The 22,560-nt window shown below is 40.2% G+C and overlaps 1 protein-coding gene across 1 annotated transcript in view; it reads left to right on the top strand.

Annotated features, from left to right (window-relative positions):
- The window catches only part of RtcB (RtcB RNA ligase), a 266,421-nt gene that overhangs the window by 37,836 nt on the left and 206,025 nt on the right, over positions 1–22,560 (top strand). Inside the window, exon 4 of the mRNA XM_068346064.1 lies at positions 18,883–19,013. Coding sequence (XP_068202165.1) covers positions 18,883–19,013 — 131 coding nt within the window. The remainder of the gene's footprint in view (positions 1–18,882; positions 19,014–22,560) is intronic.

The raw sequence follows: 22,560 nt of genomic DNA, 5'->3' as shown, positions 1-22,560 counted from the left end.
TCACTCTTCTCTTTTCTTTATTCTGATGGATTCTTGTGACAATGACCCCACCTCCCCTGGATATGCTGACTCGCCCCCGGCACTGTTGACGACCTCTGGCAATTCATTTAAAGAAAACTCCGTTGACGACGTAGGAACTAAAAAGGACTGTTCTTTAAACATTCGGAAAAAGGGTAATTTGGGCAACACAGGAAAACTGAATGTCCTGCACGTTACCCAAATCCCTTTAGAAGCTAATTATGATGTGCTGCATAAAATATTTGAGTGTTACGGATCAATAAAAGAAATTAGAATGAAACTTCAAGATGATAATTGGGAATCTTGGTTATCATTTAATTGTCATGAGGAAGCATTTAATGCAAGCCGTAATATTGTTGATATTAAAGTAGGTAATATGAGTGTTAAGGGTGCTCTGTGTGATGGGGCACCTAAAGATTTGGATGTCTACAAACCAGCAGACTGGGCTGATAAAGATATAGAGGCAGATATGCCATCCCAAAGAAAGCCAAAACCACCAATGTGGCTTCTTGCTCAATCTGTAGGAGGTACGGAAAATTATTTCAAGATCTGCAAATTTCTTCAGAGGAAGGTAGGTACGATCGCACCTGGAGATATATCTCGATTCGGGAAGAAAAGTTACTTGATAAAGGCCAAGTCATACACACAGTCTGTTATACTGTCCAATTTGAAGACAGTAAATGATGATATAAAATTGGACATCAAACCCCATCTAAACTTTAGCTATGGAAGGGGAGTGATTTTTAATAGGGATCTTTATGAATTTACTGAAGAGGAGATATTGGCTATGTGTCCTTTATTAGTGTGGAAAGTACATAAAGTACCTGGAACATCAATGATTGTTCTTACTTTCCAGGATGCGGATGTACCTTTCCAAATAGACATAGAAAACGAAAGGATCAGAGTTCAACCTTTTAAGCAGAAGCCACTGCAATGTTATAATTGCTTTAAATTTGGACATCCTTCCAAAGTTTGCAATAATGAAAAAATTTGTAATACTTGCTCCAATATTTACCACTTGAGGCAAGGTGCTTAAACTGCAACTCTAATCATAAATCTAATGATAGGAGCTGCCAGTTTTATAAGTTAGAAGAGGCTGCCCTCAATAAATCAATTATTGAACATGTAAGCGTGGGGCATGCCAAGAGATTATTAAATAAATCTAATACTTATGCAAAGACATTAAAAACAGGAGGAAAAGTTCCTCGGGAATCATCTCACCCACCTACTACTGTAGGTAGTTCTCGAAAAAGGAATTCACCATCTATTGATAAAGTGCTGCATAAGACAAGAACATCTCCTCCTAAAGATTTATCATTGAGTATCAACAAAAAGACATAGCCCACCACTATCAAACCTTTGTCCCCCATTACAAAGGATAGTACTAACCTCTCCCAGGCCATATTCTTGCCTGATTTAATGGAGATTCCACCTGACACCAAGTTATCAGGTGTACCTGTAGTGGGGAAGGTACAAAAACCTGGTAACTCACAACCTATTAATCGTAAAAGAGAGAGACCTCCATCTCTCTCACCCCCTTCCATAAGAAATACTAGAATTATGACATCAAATAAATATGATGTTTTGTCTGTTGATGTTGGCGATCAACCAGAAGACAATTTAAATAAATCAGAAATTCAAGTTGAGGTCCACCATCCCCCTCAACAAATATATAAAAAAGATACAAAGAAAAACCCCAACGTAAAACCCAACATAACAAGACCATCTCTGAAGAAACCTACAGGTAATAATGTTAGATTAAAAACTGCTAATGGGAAGACCTCATCCAAGATGTTTTCCCGAAATAATCCATAGTTTTCTCCTCAATTTTGCAATGGAACTGTCAGGGTTTAAGGGCGAAATTTGAAGAACTTAAGCTCCTAATTCATGAACATTCCCCCATAATTGTATGTCTACAGGAAAGTATGCTTGATGCTAACACTCCTAGTCCTCGAGAGTATGTTAGCTATAGAACACCATATAATCATCAAGCAGGGAGCCATGGTGGAAGTTTCATGTACGTTCATCGAGATGTTCCCCAAATACCTATGTCTATATGTACAACACTGCAGGCAGTGGCTGTACAAATTGATATGGGAAGAAAATATACAATATGCTCTCTCTACATGCCTCCAAATGATAATATTTTATATGATGATTTAGCAGAGGTCATTCATCAACTCCCTCAACCATTTCTCTTACTGGGAGATATGAATGGTAGACATCCTTTATGGGGTGATATTTTAGCAAACACAAGGGGCAATATTATCTCATCAATTGTGGAGAATGAGGATGTGGAACTCCTTAATACAGGAGAGCCCACACACTTCCATGTTCAGACAGGTACCTTGTCATGCATTGACCTTTCAGTTGCAAGCTCTAACTGCCGCCTTGATTTTGATTGGAGGACATTAGATGATTGGCATACTAGTGATCATGCACCAATCATTATAAACACCAACAAGGGTCCGCCTTTGCAAAAATCGCCACGTTGGAATCTAGACAAGGCTGACTGGGTTAAATTTTCTGAGCTAAGTGAAATCGAAGGGAGAGCAGAACAGTTTGAAAGTATTGATGATGCCATAGACATACTGAATGGAACTCTTCATACAGCAGGAGTCAATTCAATTCCCAAAACAACAGGGTTATTCAAACGACGACCAGTCCCGTGGTGGTCTTCAGAACTAACTGCACTCCACAGAGCCACAAGAAGATCTCTAACACGATTGCGTAGACGCAGAACTGATAGAATTTAATTATGTACAAGAAATGTAGAGCACAGTTCCGTCGTGCCATGAAAGAAGCAAGGCGCCAGTCATGGATGTCTTTTGTTTCCTCCATTAACAGTAGAACACCACCATCTTCTGTGTGGAGGAAAGTAAAAAAGATAGCTGGCAAATTCACCCCCAACCCACCACTAGTGTTGAAGGTGAATGGCCAGTATGTAACTGAAGCAAATGAAGTTAGCAATGCCTTGGCTAATCATTTTTCAAATGTATCCAGCAAGTGTAAAGGAGCCCCTGGTCACCAGTATAGGAGCACTGAAGAAAAGAAAATTTTAAATTTTGCAACAAGAAGGGAAGAGTCGTATAATTCTCCTTTCACTGAAAGAGAATTTGATTCCGCACTTGCTCATTGCAATGATACAGCCCCTGGACCCGATGGAATTCCATATGCAATGATTAAACATGTACATTTTAATACAAAGCTATTTATTTTAAGCATTATTAATAGAATATGGCAGGATCATAGTTACCCAAGTGTTTGGGAACTAGCCATTATTTTAGCCTTTTTAAAACCCGGTAAAGACAAGTTTTAGCAGCAAACTATCGTCCTATTGCATTGACATCTTGTTTATGTAAAATCATGGAGAAGATAGTCAATGCAAGGCTGATGTGGTACCTTGAAAAGAAAGGTATTTTATCATCGATTCAATGTGGATTCCGAAAAATGCACTCAACGACTGATGTGTTGATACGACTTGAGTCTTCTATTTGTGAAGCCTTTGCTTCCAAACAGCACCATGTTACAGTATTTTTTGACCTTGAAAAGGCATATGATACCACATGGAGATATGGTATACTTAAAACCATTCATGAAATCGGATTGAGAGGAGAGCTGCCACTATTTATTCAGGCATTTCTTTCACGTAGAGTTTTTCAAGTGAGAGTTGGGGAAACTCTATCAGAGAGTAAGTGCCAGGAAGAAGGAGTTCCTCAGGGTAGTGTGCTGAGTAACCCTTTTTGCACTAGCAATTAATGGGATATCCTCAGCCATTCCCCAGGATGTTCTCTCAACATTATTTGTGGATGATCTCTCAATATCATTTGCTGGCACTAGAATGGCAATGGTTGAGAGAAAAATCCAACTCGCTATTGATAAAATTATCCAGTGGGCTGACATGAATGGATTTAGGTTCTCGACAAGTAAAACTACCATTGTCCATTTTTGTCGTATCCGGGGAGTACATCCAAACCCGGATATATACATTAAAGGTCAACGGATACCATGTGCAAGAGAAGCTAAATTTTTAGGTTTGATATTTGATTGTAGGCTTACATGGGTTTCTCACCTAAAAGCGTTAAAAGCTAAATGTGTTGAAGCTCTGAATATCTTAAAAGTATTGTCCCATACATCATGGGGGGCAGACCGCAATACTATTTTAAAATTATACAAGGCCTTGATTTTTTCCAAAATTAGTTATGGATGTGAAATATATTCTTCAGCCACCCCAAGCCGGTTAAAAATATTAGACTCGATACATCATGCAGGTATTAGATTGTCTACTGGAGCTTTTAAAACCTCGCCTATCCCAAGTCTCCATGTTGATGCAGGAGAGTTACCTCTAGACCTTTACCGAATGTCTTCCATTATTCGGTATTGGTTTAGATTGCAAAGACTCCCTAACTCTCTAGCCTTTCAGACTGTAAGCCTTGTAAGACACGCATCATACTTTGAGTTGCACCCAAAATCTCCTCAACCTTATGGCTTTCGGGTGAAACGATTATTAAATAGTCTGGATATAATTAGAAATAAGGTACTTCCATTCAAGGTATCATCAACGCCTCCATGGAAGTTACCAGAGATATCTTTTTGTAAATATTTTATTGGAGATAAGAAGAATATGTCAGACCTAGAAGCCAGGTGTCTTTTTAATGAACATGTTAAAGAACATAGAGGATCAACTTTTATCTATACTGATGGCTCCAAATCTGATGCTGGCGTTGGATTTGGAGTACATAGTAATGGTTTTATTTGTAGAAACGCACTTCCTCTGACCGCTTCCATATTTACTGCCGAACTGTATGGCATATTAACCGCTATTGAGAAAATAGCGTTGGAGAAGGAGGGTAATTTTACAATTTTTAATGATGCAAGGAGTGTCCTTCAAGCTATAGAAGTTTTTAATTGTAATAACCCTCTAGTTTTAAAGATTTTAGAATGGCTTTTTATTATTGGACGGAGAGGTATAACAGTTCAATTTTGTTGGGTTCCAGCACATGTAGGTGTGTCTGGGAATGAGAAGGCAGATTCACTGGCTAAGAAGGCTGCATCCGAGTTGCTGCCAAGAAGGTATCCCATTCCCTGTAATGATTTCTTACCTGACATCAAGAAATTGGTTTGCAATAAATGGCAACAGCAATGGGATAGCCTAGATGGGAATAAAATGAGAGAGGTAACAAATGACATATCTCCTTGGAGGTATAATATGATGCCCCGAAAATGGGAGACGTCTCTTTGTCGTCTCCGTATTGGTCACACTCGGTTGACACACGAGTTTCTGCTGAAGGGCCAACACCAACCGTATTGTGACGACTGTTTAGTACCTCTAACAGTAAGGCATTTGTTGACCGAATGCCCCAATTATAACAACTTAAGGAATAGATATTTGTTTGAGGCTCGAGGTGAGGGTGGCAGGTTCATCCTTGCCAAGATTCTTGGAAATGATGTGTCCTACCATGCAAGTGGCATTTTTAGATTTATTTCAGAAGCAGGTCTTCTGAAAAATATTTAACTTTTATGACATTCAACTTTTATGATTTTAATTGAATACTATTTTATTTTTTATTTTATTTTATCTTTTATTTTTGTATACATAAATTAAATGTTACCGGCATCAATGACCTCAGATGTCAGGATGCCTGAAAACTTTAAATCAATCAATCAATGGATAAAAAAATTAAGATAATGATAAAAGTGTTACTAGTTAGGTTATAATCATTGTGTAAATACAGAGCCACAATAACAACTGAACAAACAACTGTTGTTTTGCTTGTATATCAATCATCGTACAATTTATTCCACTTACATAGTAGTTTTCGAGGATTAACTCAACATGTAATATGCTCAGTATGATTATATAACGTAGTTGTGTGTTTAAGGCCAGAATCCCCCCCAGACACAAAAATATTAGTAAAAAAAACTACTTTACTTAGTAACTAGATATTTTCAGGGTACAGTTAGATTACCATTGCCAACAGTATATGAGCATAAGAACTTGATATATGTATGTCCTTTGTCCACCCGTCATCACGTGAATTGTGGTCTTAATTTTGTATTTTTTGTATGTGAATACTCGAATAGCATGTAAACAATGTACAATTTAGTTTTTCTCAAAATCTCAAGAGATCAAGATATAAATTTGTGAATAGCCGTGATCTCACACTGAATTTTGTTTTTTTTAATCAAATTCTTGATATTTTATATCATTTTATATAAAAAACCTAATTACACAAGAAATGCAAAACATATATGCATTAACATGTGTGATTTCAAAATTATTAAATTATTTTTTTAATTCTACCAAATATTGAAAATGGGAAAAGTTAGTTTTGACTAATTGCGCTTCAAAGTTTTCAGTAACATGCATAAACTTATTACACCATACTTTGGTTATTGACGTTATGATTGGTATTATTTTCGTATGTGACATTCTAAACAGGTATATATTGATATGAGATTTAATTTGTCATTGTTTATTGTTATAGATAGAAATGATTACATTGGTATCAGGTTGAGTGTTGATATCATCAGCATCTCTCTCTCTCTCTCTCTCTCTCTCTCTCTCTCTCTCTCTCTCTCTCTCTCTCTCTGTGTATGTGTGTGTGTGTGTGTGGTGGGGTGTTATCATAATGTCAAACCATTGAAAAGGGGTTGTGTTTTACCGGCAATGATCGCTTTCCCTAATCTACTGGTGGCGAGTCTCAACCTTGAGTGAGTAAAGGGGTGAACAGATGCCAGATATCACTAGATTTTCGGGCATGAAATGACACGAAAATACAGTAAAAATAAGAAGACATAAACAGTATTTCAGACCGCATAAGGCTTATTCTCGTGCTCGGCCCCTTAAATACGTTATGCCACGGTTACACCCATATCTCTTTAAAGCTCAGTGACCAATAAAAATTGTCGTGGAATGTTCAAATAAACTTTGCGCTGTATGTTTGGATAGTTATAGAATATAAATTCATGAAAAATTCAAATTAGATTTTTTGGAAAAAGGATTGGTTCCTTAAGTAAAATAAGAATTGATTTCATCTTTACAGTAATCATTCAGTTTCATTGAACTAGGATTGTTTAAATTTTTTGCCAAGTAATGGTGGTAGATGGTATGTTTACATATTCTCAATGGCGAATATGTATGTAAACATTGTTGAAAACTCATAGATTATTTTATTTTGATACTTTCTTAAATATAAATAAAGCTTATTTTATAAACTAGAAACATGAATATCTTAGTAATAATAATTTATATAAAAATTAGAAAAGCGCCAACGTTATCCCTGCGTGTCGTAAGAGGCGACTAAAAGGGGCGGGACGAGGGGGCTGGGAACCCCCTCTCCTGTATCTACATCCTGTGAGACATCGACAAAGAGATGGAGCAGGGGGGAGAGTGACTGCTCCCTGCACTCTAGTTTTGGGGTGTTTGAATGTGCGTGGATGTATAGGAATAGAAGGATGGATGTATTGGCCTTGTGTGAGACGAAGATAAAAGGAAAGGGTGAAGTGATGTTTGGTGAAATGTTTGGTAGAGTGTCTGGGATTGAAAGGGGAAGAGCGAGAGAGGGTGATATCATCTAGGTTAATGTGGGTAAGGGTTAGGTTGGTTAGGGAATGTTGGGCGTTTATCAGTGCGCATGGGCCAGGTAGTGAGAAAAGTGAAGAAGAGCGGAATGAGTTCTGGAATGAATTAACTAGGTTTGTAGAAGGACTGGGTAGAAGGAATTATGTAGTTGTCATGGGTGATTTAAATGCTAGAGTGGGCGCTGGAGAGGTAGAAGGTGTCATTGGGAAGTATGGCATACCAGGTGAAAATGAGAGTGGTGAGAGACTGGTAGATATGTGTGTTGAGCAAGAGATGGTGATAAGTAATAGCTTTTTTAAAAAGAAAGATAAAAATAAGTATACATGGGTAAGAGTGGCAAATGCAAGAGTAGTAGAAAGGGCATTAATTGATTATGTGTTGATAACTAAAAGGATGTTTGGAAGATTGAAAGATGTGCACGTGTTTAGGGGTATGGCTAACGGTATGTCTGATCATTTTTTGGTGGAAAGAAAATTAGTTGTAGCAAAAGAGTGGGGGAATAGAGTAGGTGGATGTGAAAGGGAGCTAGTGAGGGTTGAAGAGCTAATAAAACCGGGGGTAAAAAGTAAATATCAGGAAAGGTTAAAAATGACATATGACGAAGTGAAAGTAAGAGAAACTGGCAATTTAGAGGAAGAGTGGAAGTTAGTAAAAGAAAATTTTGTTGGGATTGCAAGTGATGTGTGTGGCAAGAAGGTTGTTGGAGGCAGCATGAGGAAGGGCAGTGAATGGTGGAATGAAGGAGTGAAGGTAAAAGTGGAAGAGAAAAAGAGGGCTTTTGAAGAATGGCTGCAGAGTAATAGTGTAGAGAAGTATGAAAAATATAGAGAGAAAAATGTGGAAGTAAAGCGCAAGGTACGTGAGGCAAAGAGGGCAGCTACCTGAGGTGGGGTCAGGGATTGGGTCATTCATATGAAGAGAATAAGAAGAAGTTTTGGAAAGAAGTGAAGACAGTAAGGAAGGCTGGCTCAAGAATTGAAGAGACAGTGAAAGATGGAAATGGAAGGTTGTTAAAAGGAGAGGAGGCAAGGAAAAGATGGGCGGAATATTTTGAAAGTTTACTGAATGTTGAGGATAATAGGGAGCCAGATATAATTGCTGTTGCTGGTGTTGAGGTGCCAGTGATGGGAGATGAGAATGAGAGAGAGATTACAATAGAGGAAGTGAGGAGAGCACTAGATGAAACGAGAGTAGGAAAAGCGTCTGGTATGGATGGTGTGAGAGCTGAGATGTTGAAGGAAGGGGGTGTGACTGTACTTGAATGGTTGGTGAGATTGTTTAATATGTGTTTTGTGTTGTCAATGGTACCAGTAGATTGGGTTTGTGCATGTATTGTACCACTATATAAGGGTAAGGGAGATGTGCATGAGAGTTGTAATTCAAGAGGTATTAGTTTGTTAAGCGTAGTTGGAAAAGTGTATGGTAGAGTAATGATTAATAGGATCAAGGATAAAACAGAGAATGCAATCTTAGAAATACAGGGTGGTTTTAGAAGAGGTAGGGGTTGTATGAATCAGATTTTTACAGTAAGGCAGATATGCGAGAAATATTTAGCAAAAGGTAAGGAGGTGTATGTTGCGTTTATGGATCTGGAGAAAGCGTATGATCGAGTTGATAGGGAAGCAATGTGGAATGTGATGAGGTTATATGGAGTTGGTGGAAGGTTGTTGCAAGAAGTGAAAAGTTTCTACAAAGGTAGTAAAGCATGTGTTAGGATAGGAAATGAAGTGAGTGATTGGTTTCCGGTGAGAGTGGGGCTGAGACAGGGATGTGTGATGTCACCGTGGTTGTTTAACTTGTATGTTGATGGAGTGGTGAGAGAGGTGAATGCTCGAGTGCTTGGCCGAGGATTAAAACTGGTAGACGAGAATGACCATGAATGGGAGGTAAATCAGTTGTTTGCGGATGATACTGTACTGGTTGCAGACACAGAAGAGAAGCTTGGCCGTTTAGTGACAGAATTCGGAAGAGTGTGTGAGAGAAGGAAGTTGAGAGTTAATGTGGGTAAGAATAAGGTTATGAGATGTACGAGAAGGAAAGGTGGTGCAAGTTGAATGTCATGTTGAATGGAGAGTTACTTGAGGAGGTGGATCAGTTTAAGTACTTGGGGTCTGTTGTTGCAGCAAATGGTGGAGTGGAAGCAGATGTACGTCAGAGAGTGAATGAAGGTTGCAAAGTGTTGGGGAAAGTTAAGGGAGTAGTAAAAAATAGAGGGTTGGGCATGAATGTAAAAAGAGTTCTATATGAGAAAGTGATTGTACCAACTGTGATGTATGGATTGGAGTTGTGGGGAATGAAAGTGACGGAGAGACAGAAATTGAATGTGTTTGAGATGAAGTGTCTAAGGAGTATGGCTGGTGTATCTTGAGTAGATAGGGATAGGAACGAAGTGGTGAGAGTGAGAACGGGTGTAAGAAATGAGTTAGCAGCTAGAGTGGATATGAATGTGTTGAGGTGGTTTGGCCATGTTGAGAGAATGGAAAATGGCTGTCTGCTAAAGAAGGTGATGAATGCAAGAGTTGATGGGAGAAGTACAAGAGGAAGGCCAAGGTTTGGGTTGATGGATGGAGTGAAGAAAGCTCTGGGTGATAGGAGGATAGATGTGAGAGAGGCAAGAGAGCGTGCTAGAAATAGGAATGAATGGCGAGCGATTGTGACGCAGTTCCGGTAGGCCCTGCTGCTGCCTCCGATGCCTTAGATGGCCGCGGAGGTAGCAGCAGTAGGGGATTCAGCATTATGAAGCTTCATCTGTGGTGGAAATGTGAGAGGGTGGGCTGTGGCACCCTAGCAGTACCAGCTGAACTCGGTTGAGTCCCTTGTTAGGCTGGAGGAACGTAGAGAGTAGAGGTCCCCTTTTTGTTTTGTTTCATTTGTTGATGTCGACTACCCCCCAAAATTTGGGGAAATGCCTTGGTATATGTATGTATGTATTTTTCAATATTTAACTTAGCCGGTGATTATAATAGCTGCAACTCTGTTGCCCGACAGACAACTCTACGGTAAAAATTCGCCAGCGATCGCTACACAGGTTGCGGGTGTGCCCAACAGCGCCATCTGTCGTCCAGATACCCAGTACTCAATGTAAACAAAGAACTCAATTTTCTCTCTGTCGTGCTCCCGACAAGACGTGCTTATTCGCTATTGCTAAACTGGATTTGTTTTCACAACTAATTGGTGAAGTACACTATTCTAGTTTTGAGCTTTTGCTATGCAGGTGTTTTATCTTCATCTTAAATCTTGAACTCGTTTTGGATAGATTTAATTATGATGACAAAGAGAGTATGGACTTTCTTTCACTTTTAAATGGCCGACCCTTCCCTTAGCGGAAGTGTGTTTAGGCTTTTAGTAATTATATCACGTTATAGATTTTCCTCTATATATTTTATATCTCTCTGCCTTTATTAGGCCTCTTCGATTAACTTTCCATTTTTTATAAACATATAAAAATAATTTTAATGTTTTGTTTATATATACCTTTCCTGAGAGTAGGCGGTCCTAACTTGGAAACCGAAGTTAATCAACGTTGAGCCCTTTATCTCGTAATTAGCTTTTATAGAGCTAAGGATTTAAAACTTTTTAAATGTAATATTTTATGAAAGAATTTCTTTGATAGTCTTCGTACTGTTTTCAAAGATGAACTAACGTTTAGTTTATTTATGCTACGCAGTTGTTGACGTTCAGGACGTTCAACATGCGCTCTATCGTTACGATAGAGAGAGAGTGTATCACGGTTTCACTTTGCAGTAAGAGTAAATCGATTCTGATGTTTTGTTCATTCTTTCTTAGCTTAAATGTTTTAAATTCTATTTTAAAGGAACTTTTTATTTGAAAAACCTTTCAGTTTTTTCCTTTAGTCAAATAACATGTTTTTTTGACGAAATATAATTGGGCTCTTCTCTTAGGTGCGAAATCAAGAGAGAAAGAGAGAGAGAGAGATTGAGACGGAGGGAGAGAGAGGGAAGAAAACGTTCCGTTCAAGCGGGTAACGTTGTTCTCGTGTTACTCTCGTCCCTAGTCGCTGTACGGGGAGTAAGGATAAAACGTTTTAGTTTTTTATTCTCGTCCCCAGGCTATGTGCGGTGAGAGATTGAAAACGTAGTTATATGAACTAGTGTTTAGTCTCTTTCCCAGCCACTGATTTTTTTTTTATCTTTAAATATGTTTTCTGTTTTTTGCTGGTATTAATGAGCTTGCATTATACGACTGATTTTGCAATTACTACCTTTTAATGATGGGTAGAATTGCGTGTTTCAGGTAGAAATCAGTAAAAATTTCAGTGAAATAAGTGCAAAACAGAAAATCGAAGTGATAAAGTGATATGCGCAAAGTGTTACAGTGTTGCGTCCGAGGGTTCGTCTGTTCGTGCCTGTCGTTCACCTAGTCCGGGACCTCTTACATGCTCCCAAGCCCAGGGGAGAAGTAATGTCAAACGACTTATGGGTTCGAGAGGCCTTGTCCAACGAACAGACATTTTCCCTCTATGGTATCGGGTGTATCTTACCAAGATCTCCCCTACCATAAGACGAGAGAGACGTTATTTCTCCTCATCATCCGAAGGCTTTTCGCATAAGAAACCTGTCACAAGGTTTCGAAGCCCTTAAGCGAAAGTCAGTCCTTTCAGGACAGGTCCAGCGTCCTGGTTACAACCATTAGGACAGCTCTGACCCTATGCAGTCATCGGATAACTGCTCGCCGCCTAACAAAAGCGTAACACAGACTCCGAGAGTCTTTTTTTGTAGGCAAAGTGTTGCGGTCACAGACGTTACCCTCGTCTTTTACCACAACCATTTCCGTTGATCCTTAATGGGTTGTATGGCAAGACATGCAGTATATGCTTGCCTCCCTTATGGAAGACTATTCTGCCGATTAGTCCGTTGAGTCTAGCCGTTTATCTCATCGATATCCTGGCTTTCAGCCAACCTAACGTTCCTTTGTGCTTACTGTTGACGTTGGCGTAGCTTAGTCACGTCAGTCAGGTTGTTTAGAACCACACTCGATGCGGTCTCGTGTGGTTTTTCAGCCGCATTTGGACGTTAGGCCACTTGCTGAGGCTCCTGTTGACGTTCAGACGTTCACTAACAATCGGAGTTGACTTGTTTTGACGCTGTGCGTCAACCTCCGCATTCTAGAGTTGTTTTGACTGCTCAGTCTAGGCAGTCAAAGCAGTCTCGAGTGGACGCTGTGCGTCCTCACGCACCTGTTGTGGTTGACAGTTCAGTTGTTGACAGTTCACAGACTGTCAAGCAGTTACATGACGTTGCGTTCTGGTCCGCTACTAATGCACCAGTGAGTGTGGACTCTGCTTGTAAAGCATTGCCACCACGGTAGGTCTCTCCCTTGCTTGAGACTCAGCTTTTATCGGACAAGGTTCCTGTAGATGAGGAAGTTGCTGTTCCCCCTCCTACTGATATTCCCTTGAGGACTCTGTCAGATGGAGAGGAGCCTAAAGCTGCTTAGCCTCCTATGGACTTTAATTAAATCATGATGATTTTTTTAAGGATCTTTGTCCGGATCTTTTTGTAACTGCTGCTCCTCGTTCGCCTAAACGTCAGAGCTTACACTAGGCCTAGCTACTTCGAAGCCGTTGTTTTTAAGCTAGTGCTCTCTCGCTCTCCTAGAGAGCTTTACGTTGGCTAGGCGACTGGTTTTTCACCAGGAGGAGTTTGGGGGATACAGCCTTTGCTTTCCCTTCTTTTAAACTGGTTTTAGAGCGAGAGTCTGATATGACACGAGAGAAGTTCTCGGCTTGGGAGTTCATGCCTCTGCCCAGATAGACTTCTCAATTCTCGTAGACTCTCCCTGGCGCCTGGCCAGGAGACGCTCCAAGTTGTTTACAGGTCAACTTCACAGCTGTTTTCGAGCCTTTGAAGTTTTGCTGTACAATTATGTCACGCATAACAAGGCTTTCAGGGATGGTAAACGGTACCGCCTCAGTCGCTAACCCCGTCTGTTGCCACACCTGCTCCTGTAGACCCTAAATGGGCTTTGCTGCAAGACATGCAGTCCAAGCTTGCGTCCTTGATAGAGGACTTTAATGCGGAGAAGGTTGCTACCGAACCTTCTGGCCAACAACCTTCCAACCGGTCGGTTGTGCGCCCTGTTGACGCTGAGGTCACCTACTCGCGTCTGCCAGTTGAGGTGGTTCCTCCACCGATGCGACCCAGTGTGGGTTGCCAGCCGCACGTTGACGTTAAGCGACGCTCGGAGGTGGTTGTTGACGTTCAGGACGTTCAACAACCAGCAGAGGTGACTTGTTTTGACGCAGTGCGTCAACCTCAGCAACCCGGTAGGGTGTTGACTGCACAACCCAGACGGTCTAGACAGTCTCGGGTTGACGCTGTGCTTCCTCGCGCACCCATGGTTGTTGACAGTTCACAGACTGTGCAGCAGTTCCATGATATTGCGTCCGGCTCCGTCACGCATCCACCAGTGCGACCGGACTCAGCGAGCCAGACGTTGCCCACTCCGTTGCCGTTTCCTCATCAGTTTTCGGATGAGGAACCCTCTGATGAGGACGTTGCTGAACAACAAGACGATCAGCCCCCAGAATAGATCAAGCCCTGCTATCCATCCAGAAGATGCTGAAGAAGGAACGCTGCTCAGTCAGGCTGTGGATGAGTCTGGTAGGGACGCTGTCATCCGTGGAACAATTTGTGTTACTAGGAAGACTACACCTCCGTCCTCTTCAATACCATCTAGCTTTTCACTGGAAAAAGGACAAGACGCTAGAAGCGGTCTCGATCCCGGTTTCCGAAAAGATTGTCTGACTTGGTGGAAGGACAATATCAACCTAAGAGAGGGTCTTCCCCTGGCTGTTCAGACTCCCAACCACGTTCTCTTCTCGGACGCATCGGACGTGGGCTGGGGCGCGACACTAGACGGTCGGGAATGCTCAGGACTGTGGAACTCGAGTCAGAGGAGCATGCATATCAACTGCAAGGAGCTGTTGGCAGTACATCTGGCCTTGAAAAGCTTCAAGTCTCTCCTTCGAGGCAAAGTGGTGGAAGTTAACTCGGACATCACCACGGCCTTGGCGTACATCTCCAAACAAGGAGGTACCCACTCACTGACGTTGTACGAGATCACAAGGGACCTGCTCATCTGGTCAAAAGGTCAAGACATCTCCCTAGTAACGAGGTTCATCCAAGGCGACTTGAACGTCATAGCAGATTGTCTCAGTCGGAAAGGGCAAGTAATTCCAACCGAATGGACCCTCCACAAGGATGTGTGCAAGAGACTTTGGGCCACTTGGGGTAAAACCATCCATAGATCTCTTTGCAACCTCGCTGACCAAGAGGCTTCCAATCTATTGCTCTCCAGTCCGGACCCAGCAGCAATACATATAGATGCTTTCCTCCTAGATTGGTCACATCTGGATCTCTACGCATTCCCACCGTTCAAGATTGTCAACAAGGTACTGCAGAATTTCGCCTCTCACGAAGGGACAAGGTTGACGTTAGTTGCTTCCCTCTGGCCCGCGAGAGAATGGTTCACCGAGATACTTCGATGGTTAGAAGACGTTCCCAGTAGTCTTCCTCTAAGGGTAGACCTTCTACGTCAGCCACACGTAAAGAAGGTACTCCAAAGCCTCCACGCTCTTCGTCTGACTGCCTTCAGACTATCGAAAGACTCTCGAGAGCTAGAGGCTTTTCGAAGGAAGCAGCCAGTGCGATTGCTAGAGCAAGGAGAGCTTCTTCCATTAGAGTCTACCAATCGAAGTGGGAAGTCTTCCGAGACTGGTGCAAGTCAGTTTCTGTATCCTCGACCAGTACCTCTGTAGCTCAAATAGCTGTTTTTCTCTTATACCTGAGAAAAGGACGATCCCTTTCAGCTCCCACTATCAAGGGCTACAGAAGCATGTTGGCATCGGTCTTCCGGCATGGAGGCTTAGATCTTTCCAAACATAAAGATCTGCAAGACCTCCTTAAGTCTTTTGAGACCACCAAGGAGCGTCGTTTGGCTACCCCTGGATGGAGTTTAGACGGGGTACTAAGATTCTTCATATCAGACAGGTTGGAGCCGTTACAATCAGCCTCCCTGAAAGATCTCACTCTTAAGACTCTTTTCCTGGTATGCTTAGCCTCGGCTAAAAGAGTCAGTGAGATTCATGCCTTCAGCAAGAACATAGGATTTTCATCAGAAAAAGCCACTTGTTCACTACAACTTGGTTTTCTAGCCAAAAATGAGCTGCCTTCTCGGCCTTGGCCTAAATCTTTCGATATCCCCAGCTTATCGGAGATCGTAGGCAATGAACTAGAAAGAGTCTTATGCCCTGTTAGAGCTCTTAAGTTCTATTTAAAGCGTACTAAACCTTTACAAGGCCAATCTGAAGCTTTATGGTGTTCAGTTAGGAAACCATCCTTGCCTTTGTCAAAGAATGCTTGGTCAGACTTTATCAGATTGTTAATACGAGAAGCTCATTCACATCTGAGTGAGGAAGACCGAACTTTGCTTAAGGTGAAGACGCACGAAGTTAGAGCTGTAACAACTTCCGTGGCCTTTAAGCAAAATATATCTCTGCAAAGTATAATGGACGCAACCTATTGGAGAAGCAAGTCAGTGTTCGCGTCATTTTACTTGAAAGATGTCCAGTCTCTTTACAAGAACTGCTACACACTGGGACCATTCGTAGCAGCGAGTGCAGTAGTGGGTGAGGGCTCAACCACTACAATTCCCTAATTCCATAACCTTTTTAATCTTTCTCTTGAAATGTTTTTATTGTTGTTTTTGGGTTGTCCGGAAGGCTAAGAAGCCTTTCGCATCCTGGTTGATTTGGCGGGTGGTCAAAGTCATTTCTTGAGAAGCGCCTAGATTAAGGGTTTTGATGAGGTCCTGTTGTATGGGTTGCAACCCTTGATACTTCAGATCCTAGGGGTCGATCAGCATCCTAAGAGGATCGCGAGGCTCCGTAAGGAAGACGTACTTAAAAAGGCAGAGTAATTGTTCAAGTCGACTTCCTTACCAGGTACCTATTTATTTTATTTTTGTTATTTTGATAACTTCTAAAATGAAATAAAAATTCTTAGCTCATAATAATGTAAACATATTTTGCTGGTCTCTACCCACCCCCCTGGGTGTGAATCAGCTATTATAATCACCGGCTAAGTTAAATATTGAAAAATGTTATTTTTATAATAAAATAAATTTTTGAATATACTTACCCGGTGATTATAAATTAAAGGACCCTCCCTTCCTCCCCAATAGAGACGCAGTGGGACGAGGAGAAAATTGAGTTCTTTGTTTACATTGAGTACTGGGTATCTGGACGACAGATGGCGCTGTTGGGCACACCCGCAACCTGTGTAGCGATCGCTGGCGAATTTTACCTTAGAGTTTTCTGTTGAGCAACAGAGTTGCAGCTATTATAATCACCGGGTAAGTATATTCAAAAATTTATTTTATTATAAAAATAACATTTTAATAAAGTATTACTGACATCTTTTTGTTTCACTTTAGGCTGTGATCAGATTAGAATATTCACACTTATGAATAACAGTATTGTTTATATTTCTTAACTTATGCAAAACATTTATATACTGTAGTTAATACAGTATTATATAAGCATTAATGTGTTATCATCATCATCATCTCCTCCTACGCCTATTGACGCAGAGGGCCTTGGTTAGATTTCGCCAGTCGTCTCTATCTTGGGCTTTTAATTCAATACTTCTCCATTCTTCATCTCCTACTTTGTGCTTCATAGTCCTCAGCCATGTAGGCCGGGGTCTTCCATCTCTTCTAGTGCATTGTGGAGCCCAGCTGAAAGGAATGGGCGTTTCTTCATCTTTAGAACTTCCATCCTCATACGAAGTTATAAACTTACCTGTCCTCAGTCAGATGTGAGACCTCCCCCATGGCACGTGGTTCGAGTTCTTTGGTCCGTAGAAGGATCCCTGTAGGAACCATTACGACAGTCAACAGTTTGCCTTCTAACCTGGAAGACGGTGTTCTTGCTCGCCTTGGCCTCAGCCAAACGAGTTAGCAAACTTCATTGTCTTTTGTTTGACGTTGCCCATTGAAGAGGATAGGTAGAGATAAGCTTCAGCTTCATCCCTGAGCTTATGCCAAAACTCAGAATCAAGGTTTCGGATCCTAGGTTCGACTCCTTCCAGATAACGAGTCTATGCTCTGTAACTGTCGACTCAATCATCTGTTATTATGCCCAGTAAGATGTTTGAGGCGCTAGCTCAAGAGATCAGCAGCAGCTCGGGCCAGAGCGCCCTCACTGATCGTCATCACGGGCAGAAACAAGAGGAGGATCATGGAAAACACAATTTCCTTATGATTTCGCTGGGTCATTGACCTTGCTCAGAACCGTAATCCTCCTCCAGCACGTTGTTCCAGAGCCCACGATGTCAGGAGCGTAGCTACGTCTCTGGCCTTCAAGAAGAACTATTCTGTGACGCAGGTATTGCAAGTGGGCTTGTGGTAATACCAAACTATGTTCACTGCCCACTACCTGCAAGGCATGACACACAGGAACCTCGATACTTTTTCTATTGATCATGTGGTGGATGCACAACAGCTGATTTAGTACCTCAAGCTCCTTATTGGACAAGTAGCAGAAGGTTGAGGACATTAATTACCTGGGATTTAGTCTGAGTGAATGAAAGGGAAAGTCTGGCTCTTTTCCTTTCTTCATCCTCCCCTCTCTTGGGGAAATCAGCATCCTGGCTCCTCTGCACAAGGTGACCTCAAACCTCTGCCGGTAAACCATTGCTCCATTGCGTATCCTAGTATCGTCCCAATACTGTTGTGTCCCCATACCTTGGCAAGGTGGTATTGGGAATATCTCAATCTCCTCGGTTATTCCCCGCAAGTCTCAGAATAACCTTTACCTTGACTGTCACATTGCTAGTTTCTCATCACACGCAGCTTGCTCGCTAACCCTGTCTCTTGAAGTCCTATCTCAAGGCAAAGTGAGTTCAATCACGGGTGTGTGAATGGGAGGGGTAGCAAGCTCCCCCCCCCCCCCCCCCCCTCCCCCCGTTAACCAGCAGGATGGGTAGTTAACCTTCACTAAATTTTAATGGCTCGTCCTTTCAGCTTCGCCAAAAGTAATACCCCTATAAATAGCTAAGGTTTGTATCATTAGGAAAAATACAAATTACCTCCGAATGTCATCTTAAAAACATAATGATGAAGATGATGTGGAAGGATTTATTACAATAAGGCTCCCTCTAAAGAAATGAAAATGAAAGATCATTACAAGTTTGGAATTTAAAATATTGCATTTCCAGATGATTTATTTAATTGAGATGTTATTTATGTTTTCTCAGGAAATATGGCTGCTTTCGATATGGATGATCCAAAGGCTGTAGTTTCCCCTGGTGGTGTTGGTTTTGACATTAATTGTGGAGTCAGATTACTTCGTACAAATCTTATGGAAGCAGATGTAACTCCTGTAAAGGTATGTTTTTATTGAATTTTTTCAATCACTGGTTAGCCATAAGTAACTAAAACTTTTTACTTTTAAAACATTAAAAATTACTTTTGTAGTACCATACCATGAAAATTTTCATTCACAGTAAAATAAATTTAAGCATATTTATATATATATATATATATATATATATATATATATATATATATATATATATATATACAGTGAACCCTCGTTTATCGCAGTAGATAGGTTCCAGACCCGACCGCGATAGGTGAAAATCCGCGAAGTGACACCATATTTACCTATTTATTTAACATGTATATTCAGACTTTTAAAACCTTCCCTTGTTCATAGTACTGTTAACAAACTACCCTTTAATGTACAGAACACTTAATGCATATACTACAGTACCCTAAACTAAAACAGGCACAAATATTAAAGGCGATTTTATATCATGCGTTTCCTAAACACGCCAAAAAGCACGATAAAAAATGGCAACCAATGTTATGTTTACGTTTATCTCTGATCATAATGAAGAAACAAATGCATTTACACATCTGTGTATAGGTTAGTTTTTGCATCGATTACTGTATATTGATTATTCAGTACAGTATGTTGATTTTGTTATTACCAAGGTATTTAACGCGCATGATGAAAGTGATAAATAATGATATTACAGTAAAAGCTTTTATAAAATATGTTATAACAAATATTATTTACCGTATCTATATAAAATCATACATACGTAGCAAAGCAGGAAAACAATTTACGAGAGAGAGAGAGAGAGAGAGAGAGAGAGAGAGAGAGAGAGAGAGAGAGAGAGAGAGAGAGAGTTGTTTTACATACGTAAATGTAAATTTTAAACAAAAAAAAAAATAGCCCCATTTCATATACAAAAGATTACAAATAGTTTACTTTATCATATTACAGTAGTCTGTATAATACTGTAAAGTTCAGTACAGTATGTTGTTGTTATAGTCGTGGCGATGAAATTCTCACGAAACAAAAACACGCCATTTGATTACAACAGCAGATTCATTCTCTATCTCTCTCTCTCTCTCTCTCTCTCTCTCTCTCTCTCTCTCTCTCTCTCTCTCTCTCTCTCTCTCTCGTGTTATACAAAACTTACATTTAGATGAAGAAACTAAAATTAGTTTTCTTAGTGTCAATTAAATACGAAACGAAAAAATTATGCCGAGTCTACATCCATTTCAATCATAGCTAAAAATACGGCATCCGATTTCATCAGCAAACCACTATTTTTTGGGAAACATCATTTTATTCTAGAAAATTGCTACTCTTTAAATAGTTAATTGCACATTAAGAAAGCTTGTACTTTTGTTTTTAAATTTCGGGTGTGTTTTAAAAATCGAGTATTGTTGACTTCTGTTTGTTTTACTTTTGGCTGTGATTAGATCAGCTGACATCTACTGTAGCTGCCGCTCTTGAGAGTGTACGAATACACTAACAAAGTATCGTTTATACCATTTCTTAACTTATTCAAACCGTCTACAGTATACAGTTGATATTACATAAGCACCAATGTGTTATAACCTATCAAATTTTTTTGTTTATTACATTTAAACCCCCCTCTATCTCTCTCTCTCTCTACCTCTCTCTCTCTCTCTACATCTCTCTCTCTCTACCTCTCTCTCTCTCTCTCTCTCTCTCTCTCTCTCTCTACCTATCTCTCTCTCTACCTCTCTCTCTCTCTCTCTCTCTCTCTCTACCTACCTCTCTCTCTCTCTCTCTGTGGGCTACTTTTCACTACCTCCCATTACTTACCCCTCTCTATCTCTCTAACAAATGATATCTTTGTTGCTCCTCAAAGTTTCATTTATATTGAAAATCAATCATGATTAAATTTTCCTTATTTTCACCAATCTCGCACCATCGGTCACATCGCGGTATTTTCGAAATTTCCGGAAAATCCGCGATATATGTATATGCATGGGTTATGAAAAAAATCCGCGAAGTGGTGAATCCGCGATGGTCGAACCGCGAAGTAGCGAGGGCTCACTGTATATATATATATATATATATATATATATATATATATATATATATATACAGTGAGCCCTCGCTACTTCGCGGTTCGACCATCGCGAATCCGCGATGGTCGAACCGCGAAGTAGCGAGATTCACCACTTCGCGGATTTTTTTCATAACCCATGCATATACATATATCGCGGATTTTCCAGAAATATCAAAAATACCGCGATGTGACCGATGGTGCGAGATTGGAGAAAGTAAGGAAAATTGAATCGTGATTGATTTTCAATATAAATGAAACTTTGAGGAGCAACAAAGATATCATTTGTTAGAGAGATAGAGAGAGGTAAGGAATGGGAGGTAGTGAAAAGTAGCCCAGAGAGAGAGAGAGAGAGAGAGAGATAGGTTATAACACATTGGTGCTTATGTAATATCAACTGTATACTGTAGACGGTTTGAATAAGTTAAGAAATGGTATAAATGATACTTTGTTAGTGTATTCGTACACACTCAAGAGCGGCAGCTAGATGACAGCTGATCTAATCACAGCCAAAAGTAAAAAAAAAAAAAAGTCAACAATACTCGATTTTTAAAACAAACCCGAAATTTAAAAACAAAAGTACACGCTTTCTTAATGTGCAATTAACTATTTAAAGAGTGGCAATTTTCTAGAATAAAATGATATTTCCCAAAAAATAGTGGTTTGCTGATGAAATCGGATGCCGTATTTTTAGCTATGATTGAAATGGATGTAGACTCGGCCTAATTATTTCGTTTCTTATTTAATTGACACTAAGAAAACTAATTTTAGTTTCTTCATCTAAATGTAAGTATTGTATAACACGAAGAGAGAGAGAGAGAGAGAGAGAGAGAGAGAGAGAGAGAGAGAGAGAGAGAGAGAATCAGCTGTTCTACTCAAATGGCGTGTTTTTGTTTCGTGAGAATTTCATCGCCACGACTTTAACAACAACATACTGTACTGAACTTTACAGTATTATACAGACTACTGTAATATGATAAAGTAAAATATTTTAAATCTATTTTATATGAAATGGGGCTATTTTTTTTTGTTTAAAATTTACATTTACGTATGTAAAACAACTCTCTCTCTCTCTCTCTCTCTCTCCTCTCTCTCTCTCTCTCTCTCTCTCTCTCTCTCTCTCTCTCTCTCTCTCTCTCTCGTAGATTGTTTTCCTGCTTTGTATGTATGATTTTATATAGATACGGTAAATAATATTTGTAATAACATATTTTATTAAAGCTTTTACTGTAATATCATTATTTATCACTTTCATCATGCGCGTTAAATTCCTTAGTTTGTTACTGAGCGTACTTTATGACGCCGTCGTTTCAGGCGGCGTCATAAAGAAAAACATTTCATTTGGAAGTCCTAAGAAAAATTAAGTAAAACATTAGTAATAACCAAATCAACATACAGTACTGAATAATCAATATAATCGATGCAGAAACTAACCTTTACACAGATGTGTAAATGCGTTTGTTTCTTCATTATAATCAGAGATAAACGTAAACAAAACATTGGTTGCCATTTTTTATCGTGCTTATTGGCGTGTTGAGG

This window comes from Palaemon carinicauda, chromosome 22 (genome assembly GCF_036898095.1).
Source record: "Palaemon carinicauda isolate YSFRI2023 chromosome 22, ASM3689809v2, whole genome shotgun sequence".
Classification (NCBI taxonomy): Eukaryota; Metazoa; Arthropoda; class Malacostraca; order Decapoda; family Palaemonidae; genus Palaemon; species Palaemon carinicauda.
Note: the sequence above shows the minus strand (reverse complement) of the source record. Positions and strands in the feature narration are given on the sequence as shown.